The following is a 13751-nucleotide window of genomic DNA, read 5'->3' on the forward strand; positions in this document are numbered from 1 at the left end:
AGTGCTTGAGGTGAAAAACGCTGGCTCTTTTATAGGGACTGGGCCCAAATCGCCCTGCCACTAGAGCACTGTCCACAACCAGTTCCAAGATGGCGCACGAAGTCTGCGCCTAGAGGGGGGTGGATGTGGGTGACCGGGAGCCCGAAAATCGGCTTCCTAAAGTGCAATTAATTCTGCAGGAAGATACTGCGCACTGCGGTCATAAGGAGCGATTTTTTGAGGTAATACACAGGTAATTTCTATTTTTTAAAAAGAATTAAAAGCGTAAATCAATATTTCCAACAGTGCTACAATATTTAAAAGCTAAATTCTATACTCCCGGCTTCCGCCTCAGGAGTCCATGCATTCAGTGCTTGAGGTGAAAAACGCTGGCTCTTTTATAGGGACTGGGCCGAAATCGCCCAGCCACTAGAGCGCTGTCCACAACCAGTTCCAAGATGGCGCCCGAAGTCTGCGCCTCGCGGGGGGTGGATGTGGGTGACCGGGAGCCCGAAAATCGGCTTCCTAAAGTGCAATTAATTCTGCAGGAAGATACTGTGCACTGCGGTCAGAAGGAGCGATTTTTAGGGGTAATACACAGGTAATACACAGGTAATTTCAATTTTTTTTAAAGAATTAAAAGCGTAAATCAATATTTCCAACAGTGCTACAATATTTAAAAGCTAAATTCTATACTCCCGGCTTCCGCCTCAGGAGTCCATGCATTCAGTGCTTGAGGTGAAAAACGCTGGCTCTTTTATAGGGACTGGGCCCAAATCGCCCTGCCACTAGAGCGCTGTCCACAACCAGTTCCAAGATGGCGCACGAAGTCTGCGCCTCGAGGGGGGTGGATGTGGGTGACCGGGAGCCCGAAAATCGGCTTCCTAAAGTGCAATTAATTCTGCAGGAAGATACTGCGCACTGCGGTCATAAGGAGCGATTTTTTGGGGTAATACACAGGTAATTTCAATTTTTTAAAAAGAATTAAAAGCGTAAATCAATATTTCCAACAGTGCTACAATATTTAAAAGCTAAATTCTATACTCCCGGCTTCCGCCTTAGGAGTCCATGCATCCATGCTTTGGAGTTCATCATCTATACTCTATGCCGAGTTCACCCCATTCTACCTAGACCTTCTAATGAAATTACGTACATATGGTGTCTAATCCTTCTTCTTCCAAAGTGTCAATTCAATTCATCAGTGGCTTTTCCTAAAGAAGGTGCATGGGTCACCGAAACACGCGTCAAGACTCACTTTCCTCAAAATGTATCATTATTACAGCCACTTTTGTGATTTTATTAGAACAAATATCTGAAAGAATATACATATCTTAAGGGAGAGTTAAAGGTGTTTCAATCTACATTGACTCTCTCTGTACCTATTTTTGACTTTAAAAGAAAATATATATATATATATATATATATATATATATATATATCCACCAGAAATCACGCGCAGCTCCGCAGCGTAACCCAGACCACACCAGCAGTACCTTTAAAGTGGTTTTATTTCAGAAAAGGCATAACGCGTTTCGAGTCTCATGACTCTTCATCAAATGCCAACAGCTGCATCAGTGGGTTCGTTTGGCATTTTAAAAAAACGTAGCTTTATAAACATTAAGAAGGGACTAAGTCCAATTACTTCCAATTTAAAGGGACAGTTCAGTCTTTATAGTTTTTCTCTGTATTAATCATTGTATTCTTTTCCAAACTGCAAGGTTAAGTACCAGCTCTTTCATTAGGTTCAAATTGACCCCCACATTGGTTTTATATTCATGTTTCCTTGCAGTACAATATTAGGGCTTTAACTCCATTAGACAGGACTACAGTTCCCAAAATACCTTTAGGCTGCCCTTCATTTTCCTTGCTGGATTCTTAATGTCGATCTTGGCAAAACCATGCTTTCTGCCCCGTGTTTTGAGTGCAAATAATGCCATTGAAAGGAAAGTTCCAGGTCTCTAACACAGTGCGTGGGCTCAGTCTCGCTACCACAATGCAGCTTACTTCCTTTCGTTGAAGGTACGCTGTGCTTCGGACAATTCCTCCGCAAATCCTAGCTGCTGACAAAATCCATTCACTTTGCTGAGGCGGGCCTCACCAGGTGGCCCTTCCATCCAAACTCTGTTTCAAAGACTTTCGCAGCCGGGGGACACTCTTTAAACAAGCTCCACACTCCTGTTACCAACTCAGACATGAGAGCGTCTCTCCCTCACGGACCGGGGCCTGGTATGAAGTGTGTCAGGCACTCCTATGAAATCCACCAGAAATCACGCGCAGCTTCGCAGCGTAACCCAGACCACACCAGCAGTACCTTTAAAGTGGTTTTATTTCAGAAAAGGCATAACGCGTTTCGAGTCTCATGACTCTTCATCAAATGCCAACAGCTGCATCAGTGGGTTCGTTTGGCATTTTAAAAAAACGTAGCTTTATAAACATTAAGAAGGGACTAAGTCCAATTACTTCCAATTTAAAGGGACAGTTCAGTCTTTATAGTTTTTCTCTGTATTAATCACCGTATTCTTTTCCAAACTGCAAGGTTAAGTACCAGCTCTTTCATTAGGTTCAAATTGACCCCCACATTGGTTTTATATTCATGTTTCCTTGCAGTACAATATTAGGGCTTTAACTCCATTAGACGGGACTACAGTTCCCAAAATACCTTTAGGCTGCCCTTCATTTTCCTTGCTGGATTCTTAATGTCGATCTTGGCAAAACCATGCTTTCTGCCCCGTGTTTTGAGTGCAAATAATGCCATTGAAAGGAAAGTTCCAGGTCTCTAACACAGTGCGTGGGCTCAGTCTCGCTACCACAATGCAGCTTACTTCCTTTCGTTGAAGGTACGCTTATATATATACATATACACACATATATACACATATATACATATACACACACACATACATACACACATACACAAACAAGCACAAACACAAACATACACAGTACTATACTTTCCAAAATAAATAAATAATTAGATGCTTTTGTTATCAGTCATATTGGTGTTTAGTGCATAAACAACGAAAGCATGCAAGGCTGAAGGTCAGTAAAACTAGTAATTTAATTGTTGCACACAAATCTCTGAATCAGGCACTCAACCTGTTACAAATCAAGATTGATCCTTGTAGGTAATAGATGTAGGTTTATTTAACTTAGTTAGAGGTAATGCCCTACTAAGAGCAGAGCAGCATCCTTGCTGCTCAGCCCAACCACTCCAACTGACACCATACAAACACTCAACATTCTAATGACCGTAGAGTTGTTTTAGGCCAATCTGTAATGATTAAAGTTGTGCTTTATATTTGAATTTGCATTACATTGGATAGATGGCCTTGTTGTATATTTAAGCTGTATATATTGCATTGTGTTATTTATTTCTGACGCTTCACCTTCAAGTATAGGTTCTAAAAAGAATTCCAGGGTGGGCAGTGTGTGAGTGTGGTAAGATTGAGTGTACGGATGGATGTGAAGATGAGGGATAATAGAGTATGAGTTTGACACTGGGCATTTGGTGATTAAATGTGTAGTACTTTTAGAGAGTGAGTGAAGTTCCTAAAGGGGCTCCTAAAAAAGATAATATATAAAAAGGTTGTTGAATGTAAAATTATTAAAAAAATGATTTCCAAACAAAAAGATATAAAAAGAATTGCAATAAATAGTTTTTGAACTAGTAAGAAATGGAAAAAGTGGTTTCTTGCGGACAATAGTTTCAATGATTGTTTGCTTGTACTGAGGCTAATAATTGTGCAGCACTGGCATTTGTTTTGTTTATTCTCACACACTGCCAGAGAAGCAGGGAAGAGAAGATCAACGTGGAGGATACAATATACTAAACAGCAGATTACATCACATCCCCCCTTGTAGAGACAATAGAAAATACAATGGGAAGTAAGATGGTAAGTCCATAAGCAATACATCCCACACTTTTACAAATATAAGTTGATAGAAAACCCAAAACTATTCTGCTCATCCATCAGGGAAACTAACTACCTGTTCCCCTCCACAACACAAACTTACAAACAGGACATGGGCTTCTTCTACCCTCTACTACACTAGGGTTCAACCCATGTACCCCCTTCACCATTCACTTAATCAGGACTAGGGCTTCACCTACCCTCGCCTGCTTTGGGGTGTAACCACATACCCCTAAACCATTGGGCTTAACACACTGCCACAACATCCTTAACCCTTAGAAGGATGGTCAAAACACGGTCTCACTTCAAGACCAAGGATACTCAAAGCGCAGTTACAAACACGTCTCACTTCAGGAGCAGATAAAACTCTGTTGTGTATTGCACCTCAGGTTGTCCACTTCAGGACACAATACATGTTAATTATCTGTTAGTCTCTGTCATCAGCTGTGCGTTCTGGAATGTTGACAGACAACAGCTGCTGACAGTGACTAACAGATGATTAACAAACTCACATTACATTCTCAGCCTTCTGCATACACAACCAGACAGGGAAGGTGTTGTAAATAGGTTAGGTGGGCAGCAGGACACGTCTTCAGGTTATTAAGATATATTTATTAAGTTAGACAAGATAAGACAGCAGAGCAGTAAACCTCACAGCTGACCAGACCATCAACTGCCAAGGCTAGAACCTTCACATACCAGATAGAGCACTCTTAGGTACTATGGGAGATTGGAACACTAAGAAAGGACTACTGACACCAAGTAGCCATATTGAACTAACGGCCACATGCATCAACCTATTTAGGAAGTGTAAACGGTGCGAATCTGTAAATTCGGCCATTTGCGATTCCTAAATAGGTTTTTGGGATGCATCAAGCATTTTTTTTTAAATCGCTATTTTTAGTGAATTCCAAAAATGCGATTGCTTTTAAGGAATCGCAAATTTGCGATTCCTTAAAAGCAATGCATGATTACTTTTAAAATTGCGAATTCGCAATTAGGGGGTGCAAATTACCACCAGGGTGAACCTCGTGGTAATTTGCGAAAATGTATTAAAATGCTCAAAATGGCATTTTAAAACACTGTCATGTTACAGACACACAGGTCCTTAGGACATGTGTGTGTGAAACATGCACTTCAAAATACATTTCAGGGGTGCAGGGGGGGTCCTTTGGACCCCCCCCCCTGCACCCATGGAATGCATTAACATTTTGCGAATCGCTATTTGAAATTCGCAAAATGTCAATGCCTTCCCATTGATTCCTATGGGCCTTTTGGCCCATAGGAATCAATGGGAATTGCGAAATCGCAAATTAGAATTCGCATAATATTTGCGATTCGGTAAAAATTGCGATTTTTACCGAATCGCAAAAATTATGCGAAAAAATTGATGCATCACGTTTTGCGATTCCTTATTTGCGATTCCCTAAAAATCACAAATAAGGAATCGCAAAACCAGACTTTGATGCATGTGGCCGTAAGTATATATGTTGTATATTTATACAACAGAAGGATACTCAACACAACACCAACATGTCTCTCAACACGTTACATCTACAGGACCAAAGATACACACTTCTTATCCCACCCCCCTCCACACCAACGCATCCAAAAAGGGCCAATGGTAACACAAAAACAAGGAAAATACTGATAATGACACTAACATGTCACAACTGCATATACACCTGCAGCAAGCATCCTTGCTGCACAGCCCATCCACTCCAACTGACCGCATCCAAACACAACACTGTCAACATCCCAATGACCTCACACACTGGCTAAGCAGCAGATAAGAGAACATCAATGAGGAGGATGCATTATACTCAACAGTAGAGTGCAACACAAACCGCTGAGCTATTTTGTGTATTAAGTGGGTACGTTTTAAATGGCCATTACATAAAAATCAGCTTAAAGCAAAATAAACCATGTTTGTACCATAACCAGAGATAAATAAATTATGAGATTCTATGACTGTGGCATTTTGCACATAATTATGAATTTGCTGCACTGGCCACATAATTCATCATCCTATGCATAACTTCAAGATTTTAACAAAATAAAAAATAAAATGTTTATATCAAATGGATTAAGACTTACTAAAAACGCGACCACCCAGGTGGTAATGCACGGTCAGGCCTGTTGTAGGGCTGGGGAGGGTCACCTGTCAGATACTGACTACTGCATTTAGGCATTAAACATATTAATATGGTGAAACCTCTGCCCACAAACGTGTAAGTATGACAACATGGAGAACTAACACTGCATTATACGGCATAATTAGCCTCTTATTGTAGCATCATTTAGTCAACAATGCGACATAATTGGTTTTATCCTGCTGCATAATTACAGTGGCCTGATTATAACAAAACATCAATTCAATCTTGAAGGGGTGAAATCAATGTATCATAGTACCACACTACAACCCCTCATCTTTCAATAAAATACTAACAAACGCCCACACTATACATCTAACACAACAACACAGCCACCAACATCGGCAAACAGAGCAGGACGTGTCGACGACAGCAAGACGGTGACAAATTACCACAAACGGCCGCCTCTGAAGGACAGGACTGCGATTCTTAAGAGCGGTAAAGATGTCCAAATCACGAACAATAAAAGCAACCAACTCTGGTTGGGGAATTTCATTTATTTGGATGAGGGAAGGAGAATATGAAGATAACAGAGCCGCCACCTATCCTAATTGAAAAGAGACACGGCATCCCCCGAAGGGAGCTGCCACGTCCCAAAAACCATCAAGCCACAATATTGTGACAGGCTTCGACGGCGGCGCGCGCTACCCGTCTGATCTGCCCGAGTGACATCACTTTGAAGCCATTGTTGCCTTATCTTTCAATGAGGTAACCGGCGAACAGAGTCTGATAAAAGGAGGAGCGGACAACCCGTTGAAAGGGAACCACAGGATCGCGAAAAAGCAACGTGAAAAAATTCTGAACACAATTGAGTTTATAAAAAAAAAAAAAATTAAAAAGATTTTACTTCCAACTCAATAAGCGAGAAATAATTTGGATTAAAAAAAGGGTTTACGTCAGTCTACACAGGTTCTCATGGCACTGTATCGATAGGGAGATCCTTTCATGCTGTGATATTTTTGTGTCAACAACCTGCGCAGCACAGTACAACCCATGCTGAGGTCATCTGGGCAGCCATTGAGTAAACAATTAGGAACCCCTGTCTTGCTTGCACTGTCTTCTTGGGTCGATAGTGGCTGAGGTGAGCCGGTTTATTGAAAATAATGGGCTTATGGCTGGGCTTCCGGGGAGCAGGTCGTCAACAATGGCCCTTATGATCATTTAAACACAGACATGGTGCCTTGGCCTGCCCTCTTCGACATCAGTGACGCAGCAGGGGTGCCCTAGGCTCTAATTCAGCCAAAAAGGGAATCCCCTACATATTGATTGAGTAATAAAATGCATCCATATATGGGGAGCAGTGGGCCCAGATGTCACATAACCTGCTGCACTGAGAGGCACGTCCCTATTGAACATGAATTAAAGCAAAGTATGTTGGTCTTATTTATTTATCCTGGACTGCATAAAGTGTTCGGATTATCGTTTGCACACTGGTCTCGCTGGCTTCCACTCTAGTCCAGTTCTACTCCAAGCGGTTTAAAACCTGTGTGATTCCAGATTTCCCACGAGATAGCTCCCTGTCAGACACATTAAGAATTCCTGGCCTCTGGGTTCATCGGACTAGCTATAACTAGATCTTGATTTCAACAGATAACCTAGGAATCCTACATTTCAGCCCACAAAATACGAATCCAACCATACATTTTCAGTAAACACAAACAACGTGTCTTCGGGTGTATGGAATTCTGCCTACAAGCAAAAAATAATAATCCACTGTCGTGGTCTCGGTGCAGTTTTCCAAGGTTACGCTGACTGCAGTTCCGCAAGTAATAAACAACCGTGGAGAAATGTCAAGTCGATACACGTCTCTTTTCACCGAAGATGAAAACACAACCCAGCCGGGGGTCAATGGTCGCCGCGAGACGGTGCACTTTGCACTCTATTTCCACATGCCTCTGCCGAGCGCTGACGCGGATTCCTAGAGTGGGGCGATGCGAGAGTCCCTGGCTTGGAGCCAGCAGGTCTGACCTGCAGGTACAAGGCAGAAGCTAGAGGACCCTGAAGGGGTGTGTGCAGGACTGGGGAACCACAGCTCAGGACAGTGTGTTAGTAGCGATTTAACGTTCCCCGAGTGCAGACACTGTGAGGTAACACATCTCGGGCATGGTGAGTCCGACCAAATTGTGCAAAAATGAGATGAGAAGGTTAGGAATGTGTAGGTACAGGTACGTAAAGACCCCTTAGGCCAGGGCGATGGGCATACAGAGTGGGATACCACAAGTTTGGCGATTCTTATGGATGGGAGTGCAGACTGTGAGGTAAAGGCATCATTTCTAATAGGTAAGAAACCCTCGTGGGTGGAGGGCGCAGTCAGAGTGAAGTAAGGAGGCATTAAAGAATGAACTGGATGATGTAATGAAGCTTTAGGATGTGGTAGAGGCAGTGAGCCACATCAGTGTGTATGGAGTAAAAACAATAATAAGGAGCCTGAGGTGAAAGGCATACTCAAAGCAAGGCGAAACGCATAAAAAGCGAGGCAGGGATTCTAGGGAGCGCGGGCGCTTACTGGGGTAAGGAATGTGCAGATGCAAAATAATGGAGAAAAGGGCCAGCTCAAGACAAAATCGGGATCAATCCCTGGGAAAAGCGCAGAGGGGCAGCCAATACAGAAGCGCACGTGGATGATGATTGTTGAGAGAAGGTGCACAGGCAGCAAGTAAAAAGATGCTGGCGCAGGCTGGCACTGGCAGCTGACGTGGTGACAGATTGCAGGTTCGGAGCGCAGCATCCCTCCAAGCTCCGGATGCGTCCTCCCTATAAATAAACAAGAGGGTGCCACTGCTTCCTCCCCAGTGCCCTCGTGCACCTCTTACCTGGCGCCGCCGTCGCCCCCCGTGGTGTCTGCGGAGGTGATGTGCGCACAGCCGCTGCCCCCGTTTCCGCCATCTTTCTTAAGCGCTCCCCACTGCTGCCGCCGGCCTCACGCGCACCCGGCGCCGTGTGCTGTCCGCTCGCTTAGGGGTGCTCGCCGCGCGCCGCCCTCCCTCTCCCTGTCCGAAGCCGCACAGGCGCACTCGCACCTGCAGCACCTGACAGCGGCCGGCAGGGGTGGAGCGGTCAGGGCGGCGCGCGAGAGGGGCGGGGCTACCGATGCAGCCCCACCCCCGTAGCACGCGTGACGGCGGCGTGCCAGAGGCAGGCGTGTGCGTACATCCCGTACATACCTGCGGCTCGAGTCAGGTAGAGCCACGAGGATTCGGAGGGAAACACCCAAGACCTGTCTGGCCCCGTGCACTCTGAGCACCACCCCAAAAGCCCCGTGGCTTCCGAGGCACAGGTCTGGGATTCCGTTGCACCAGACGGACAAAGGTGAATGAGGGCCCTTTCGACATGTTGGCAGGCAGGACAGGAGGAGTGTTACTTTGTTAGCTAGAGCTGTGGTTCAACAAAATAATGTTTTGGAAACAACCAACATAGCTTCAAACATAACCGATAGCATAGCATTTGTGACGAATGGATGCTCGCATATATCCCAAGCCCCTCAGAAATTGAACACGTTTCAGAAGCCAACGAGGCCTAATTTTACTGCCAGTCTCCTTGAAATAAACATTACACCGTTACATTGTCTAATGTAACTTGTGCTTTTTTAAACCGTTCCAGTACCTTCAGGTCAAGTTTGCAATATATAAAACTGCAACAACAACAAAAAACCTCCTAAGTAAACAATACTTCTAACGCAGTGAAATATCGCTGAAATGTTTGTGCTTATACGGTGGAAATGTGTGGGCGCAGCATCTCAGGAATTTAACTGCAATTCGGAGTCGCCTTGTTTTAACTTGCAAGCATTTTATTTAAGGTTATCGTAGACATAAGTGGCACTTATTTACCCCAAAATGCGGATAAAATTGCGAGTTTTCCGTTGTGATACAGAAAAATGAGAGGAATGTTCAAGTTAGACCAGCCTTTCAATCTCACAAAACCTTTGCATGTCTGACAGGTTGAGAGTTTTTCTTTTCGTTTGAATTGTATTGCATTTCTGCCCCAGGCTTCCAAATGTAAACACCCGCAAACTGTTTTCTGACAACTACAGGTGTTTTGTGGTCAGGCCCTTCTTAAATTCTTAATCTCGGAGGACTATGAGAATTCCTGGGTGGGCCATGAAGGTGCATTGGAGAAGTGTACATAAATCAACAAAGGGTTTTGGGAGATCTGCTATTGAGACACGCTGCCAAAACACCTATTCAATACCCTCACGTCTAAGAAGTAAAAGTAAAGTTTCTTGGATTTTATGTACATGACTGTTGACCATGCACAGTGCCCACTTCACTGTTTGCGACTCTTAACTATCATCAGAGCTTGCATGTTTTGTATTTTGTTGCGTTGGGAGTACTGTTCAGTTGTGGATCAGTAGCAGGAGATCACACCAGCTTCCATCCTTGCTGGGCGGACTTTTGTTTAAACATTACAACAGTGTCAATGGTCAATAGTTGAAGGTATTTAAAGAAACTTTTATGCGGAGTTAGTAGTCTTCCTTATGAGTTCCTGGGAACATAAATGACAAATTCTGCTTGCGTTGTCTTCAAAAACATATAAATAAAATACATAAAAAGCATAAAATGACGAACCTCACGTCTCTAAAAAAGCTCCTCAACGTCCCTCCTTACGATATTTCCATTGACCATTACATCAAAATGAAATTCATTGTGGTATTACTAATTTCCAACCCCACCTCAGTCAAAAACAATAGTCCCCTGCACCAGACAGAGTGGACAAACATGGGGGAGCGAGGGAGACATGTAGAGAAAGACAAGGTACAAACAAATGACTACAGATGAGGGTAAAGGAGCACTCCTCATTTTTTGTGGATGATGATAATATCTAAAAATAGATTTAACCAGACGTGCTACAGGGGCTGGCACACTGTCTGAATGTGCCGAAGATCAAGAAATTTCAAAATTCAAGTTTTACAACCTGGCCTCTGCGCACTGTTGCCTTTAGTAAACAATTGTGAAATTTTGAAATAAACTCTAAACATTCATACTAATAAACTTAAATTCATGTGAAATAACAGACAATTTCTTCAAACATCGATGAATGTCCTTATAACATGTACATCTTTAGTTTGTTTCAATCACAAATTCATTCCTTTGGTGGACTTTCATGCTTTACAGCACAAATTCAATGTTTCAAGAGAACCGCCCAATGCATTTCAGGCCCCATTGGCCCTTCTTCAGGAGCTTAATCTGTAAACAAAGTAAACATATTCTCATGTAAAAACTGAACCCAAGTATGGGTGAGCAGTCTAGTAAGTGTTACATCAAACACCCTCATACCATCGGATAGAGCTGAAACTGAGGATCATGCAAGTACAACACAAAAATATGTTGGTTAATGATGTATGGAAAGATAAAAAGTAAAACCTGTAGATAGGCTGCAAATAACGGTGTGAAAGGAAAGCACCAAATAACTGGCTAATGATCGTGTGAAGTATACACAAATAGCAAAGTGCAAAAACACCAACAATGCACCAAAACACAAAACCCAAGCAAATATGCCAAACAAATGAAAGCAACTCCAATGTGTGGGAAGAGCCTGACAATACAGTCATCAAAACCAACCTTGAAATCTTTCCGTATGTTTGTTAAAACACAAATCAAAAGCGCACTACTTGCAATGAACAGTTACTCCTTTTTGGCATTTCAATTATATTTAAACCATTGATATTCAGTTCATTTCACAATCAACATTTATCTTTGCATATTTTTCATAATTTTCATAACATGATTACAATTAAATCAATATCAACAAAATAATGACCTAATCAAATCATATTCAATACATAAACCCAATGCATTTCGGGGCTAGAAAGCCCCTTCGTCGGGGGTCTGTTAAGGAAATCGTATTACTCTTGGTGCTTATCAGGTTCACAGTTGCTACTTCTGTTTAGCATCATTCATTTAATTAAACTATTTTAATCTTACCTCAAACTTTGAGGGGAAACTTTATGCTTTTCACGGGTTTAATTCCTGATATTATATTGTGATCTGTATAAAAACAGTTCAATTTATTTTATGACACATCTTTTAGTTGGGCGAATTTTGTTGTTTGAATCAAGGGTTGTTATGTTTACCTGTTTCTTGAGTCGAGTTAATCTGAAATAAATGCGAGTTCTTTTATTTTAGTATCTTATTTGTTGTTTTAGTTGCGTGAAACATACTCTTATTACATAAAATAATTTTTTAACGCTCACCTGTTGGTATCAAGATGTTGTTTCTATCTGTGGTGTCCTCCCTATTTGTAACAATAAAGTTTTATTGAGAAAACTTTCAAATTTTCAAGCTTGAATGTCTTATTTAGTTATGAATTGAATGAGTTACCTGCGAGCCTAAGCTGTGTAGCGTTGGTCTCGCTTGCTGGGACAGTATTATCTGGTGCTAAAAAACAGAAAGCTTAGTTTTAAAATTGAGTTTGTTGCTTTACCATCAAATGCAAGCATTAAATAACGGCTTTTATTTACCTTCCGAGACAAAGCTCGAAGACTTCACTTTCGTCAGCTTCGTGCTTTTAACAGTGACCTACGCAGGGGTTGAAAAAGTGAAATTTTAATGTCTGTCGTCTATTTTCAGTGGGGTACGACGCTCTCATCTTACACACGCTTAAATTAATTACCTGCGGTCCTACGCTGTGGGGCTTCGGTTCCGCGGTATCTGTGTTATTGCAGCTGACTGCAGAGTAAGAGAAGAAGGAAATGATTTTTAATTTAGCGTTTAGACGCTACTACAAAGCTAGTGTTGGTTTAGCACAGTGTCGCGCTGCGCTTCTTCTGTCTTACCGAATTATCTTAGCTTGTTCGTTGTAACGAATGCTCCTCCTTGTTGCTTGTGCTTCCGCTAAGAATTATAAGTCCCTTCTTTATTGTTGCTAGTTATTCTTCTCTGTCAGCGATATAATAGAAGGACTGCGGGTTGTTTAGGCGGCACTAGTTATTCCTACTTGTCAATGATATAGTAGAAGGACTGAAGCTTTTTTAGGCGGCCGCCATTATTAAGAAGTATATTTGGGAAATGTTGTGAATGGGTCTTACTAGGAAATTAGGTGAACGTTGTAAAATAATATTAAGAAGCACCACAGTATATTGAGATTATCACAGAAAACTATACAATTATTTGATCAACAGCACATGATGTTGAAAGTGAGCCCATAATTCTATCAATGCCCAGGCTGCTGGCGCAAACCGCCTCTTAGTTTCCATTCCGAATAATTTACCTAAATAAAGAGACGGGCGCTGGGAGCAGGAATCAAGAACAGGGTTTATTTCTCATGAGGAGAGCCAGTCATTTCGGACACGAAACACAGTGTCTTTCGGGAGGTGCTCTAACAAGTGAGCTTGAGACTCTTGCTTTTATACATTTGCAGAACATTTGATGATACAATCAGGTCAGTGTGTCGCAAAAGGAAAACATTCCTATAATCCTCGTGATGATCCTACTCCACATACGTTCACAATGGGGACCCTTGACCTGCTGATAAGAGGGAAGGGCGATCGTGCAACTGAGTGTGTCGTAGGATGTGCGCGCCTGATCATGGCCCAGGGGGTGGGGTGGCTAGGCATACAATAAGGGCAGTAAATGGTATCTCCTGGCTTAGGCGATGGCCTCGGACATGTGTGGTCAGCCGAACTCGGGGGAAGGGGTCATCAAAGGAGTGGTATTCATGCCTGCGTGGACAATCGAGCGCGGAGGGAGGGCTCGTCAATAGAGGGGCATTC

At 42.6% G+C, this 13751-nt stretch overlaps 1 protein-coding gene across 8 annotated transcripts in view; it reads right to left on the reverse strand.

The window, feature by feature from the left end:
• MAP7D2 (MAP7 domain containing 2) overlaps positions 1–9225 on the reverse strand; it is a 514052-nt gene extending 504827 nt beyond the window's left edge. For all 8 annotated transcript variants that reach the window (XM_086934606.1, XM_086934603.1, XM_086934601.1 and 5 more), the window contains exon 1: positions 8857–9225. In XM_086934606.1, coding sequence (XP_086790732.1) covers positions 8857–8929 — 73 coding nt within the window. In that variant the 5' untranslated portion in view covers positions 8930–9225. The remainder of the gene's footprint in view (positions 1–8856) is intronic.
• Positions 9226–13751: the final 4526 nt, after the last annotated feature.

The sequence above is a fragment of the Lissotriton vulgaris genome, chromosome 8 (genome assembly GCF_964263255.1).
Source record: "Lissotriton vulgaris chromosome 8, aLisVul1.2, whole genome shotgun sequence".
Taxonomy (NCBI): domain Eukaryota; kingdom Metazoa; phylum Chordata; class Amphibia; order Caudata; family Salamandridae; genus Lissotriton; species Lissotriton vulgaris.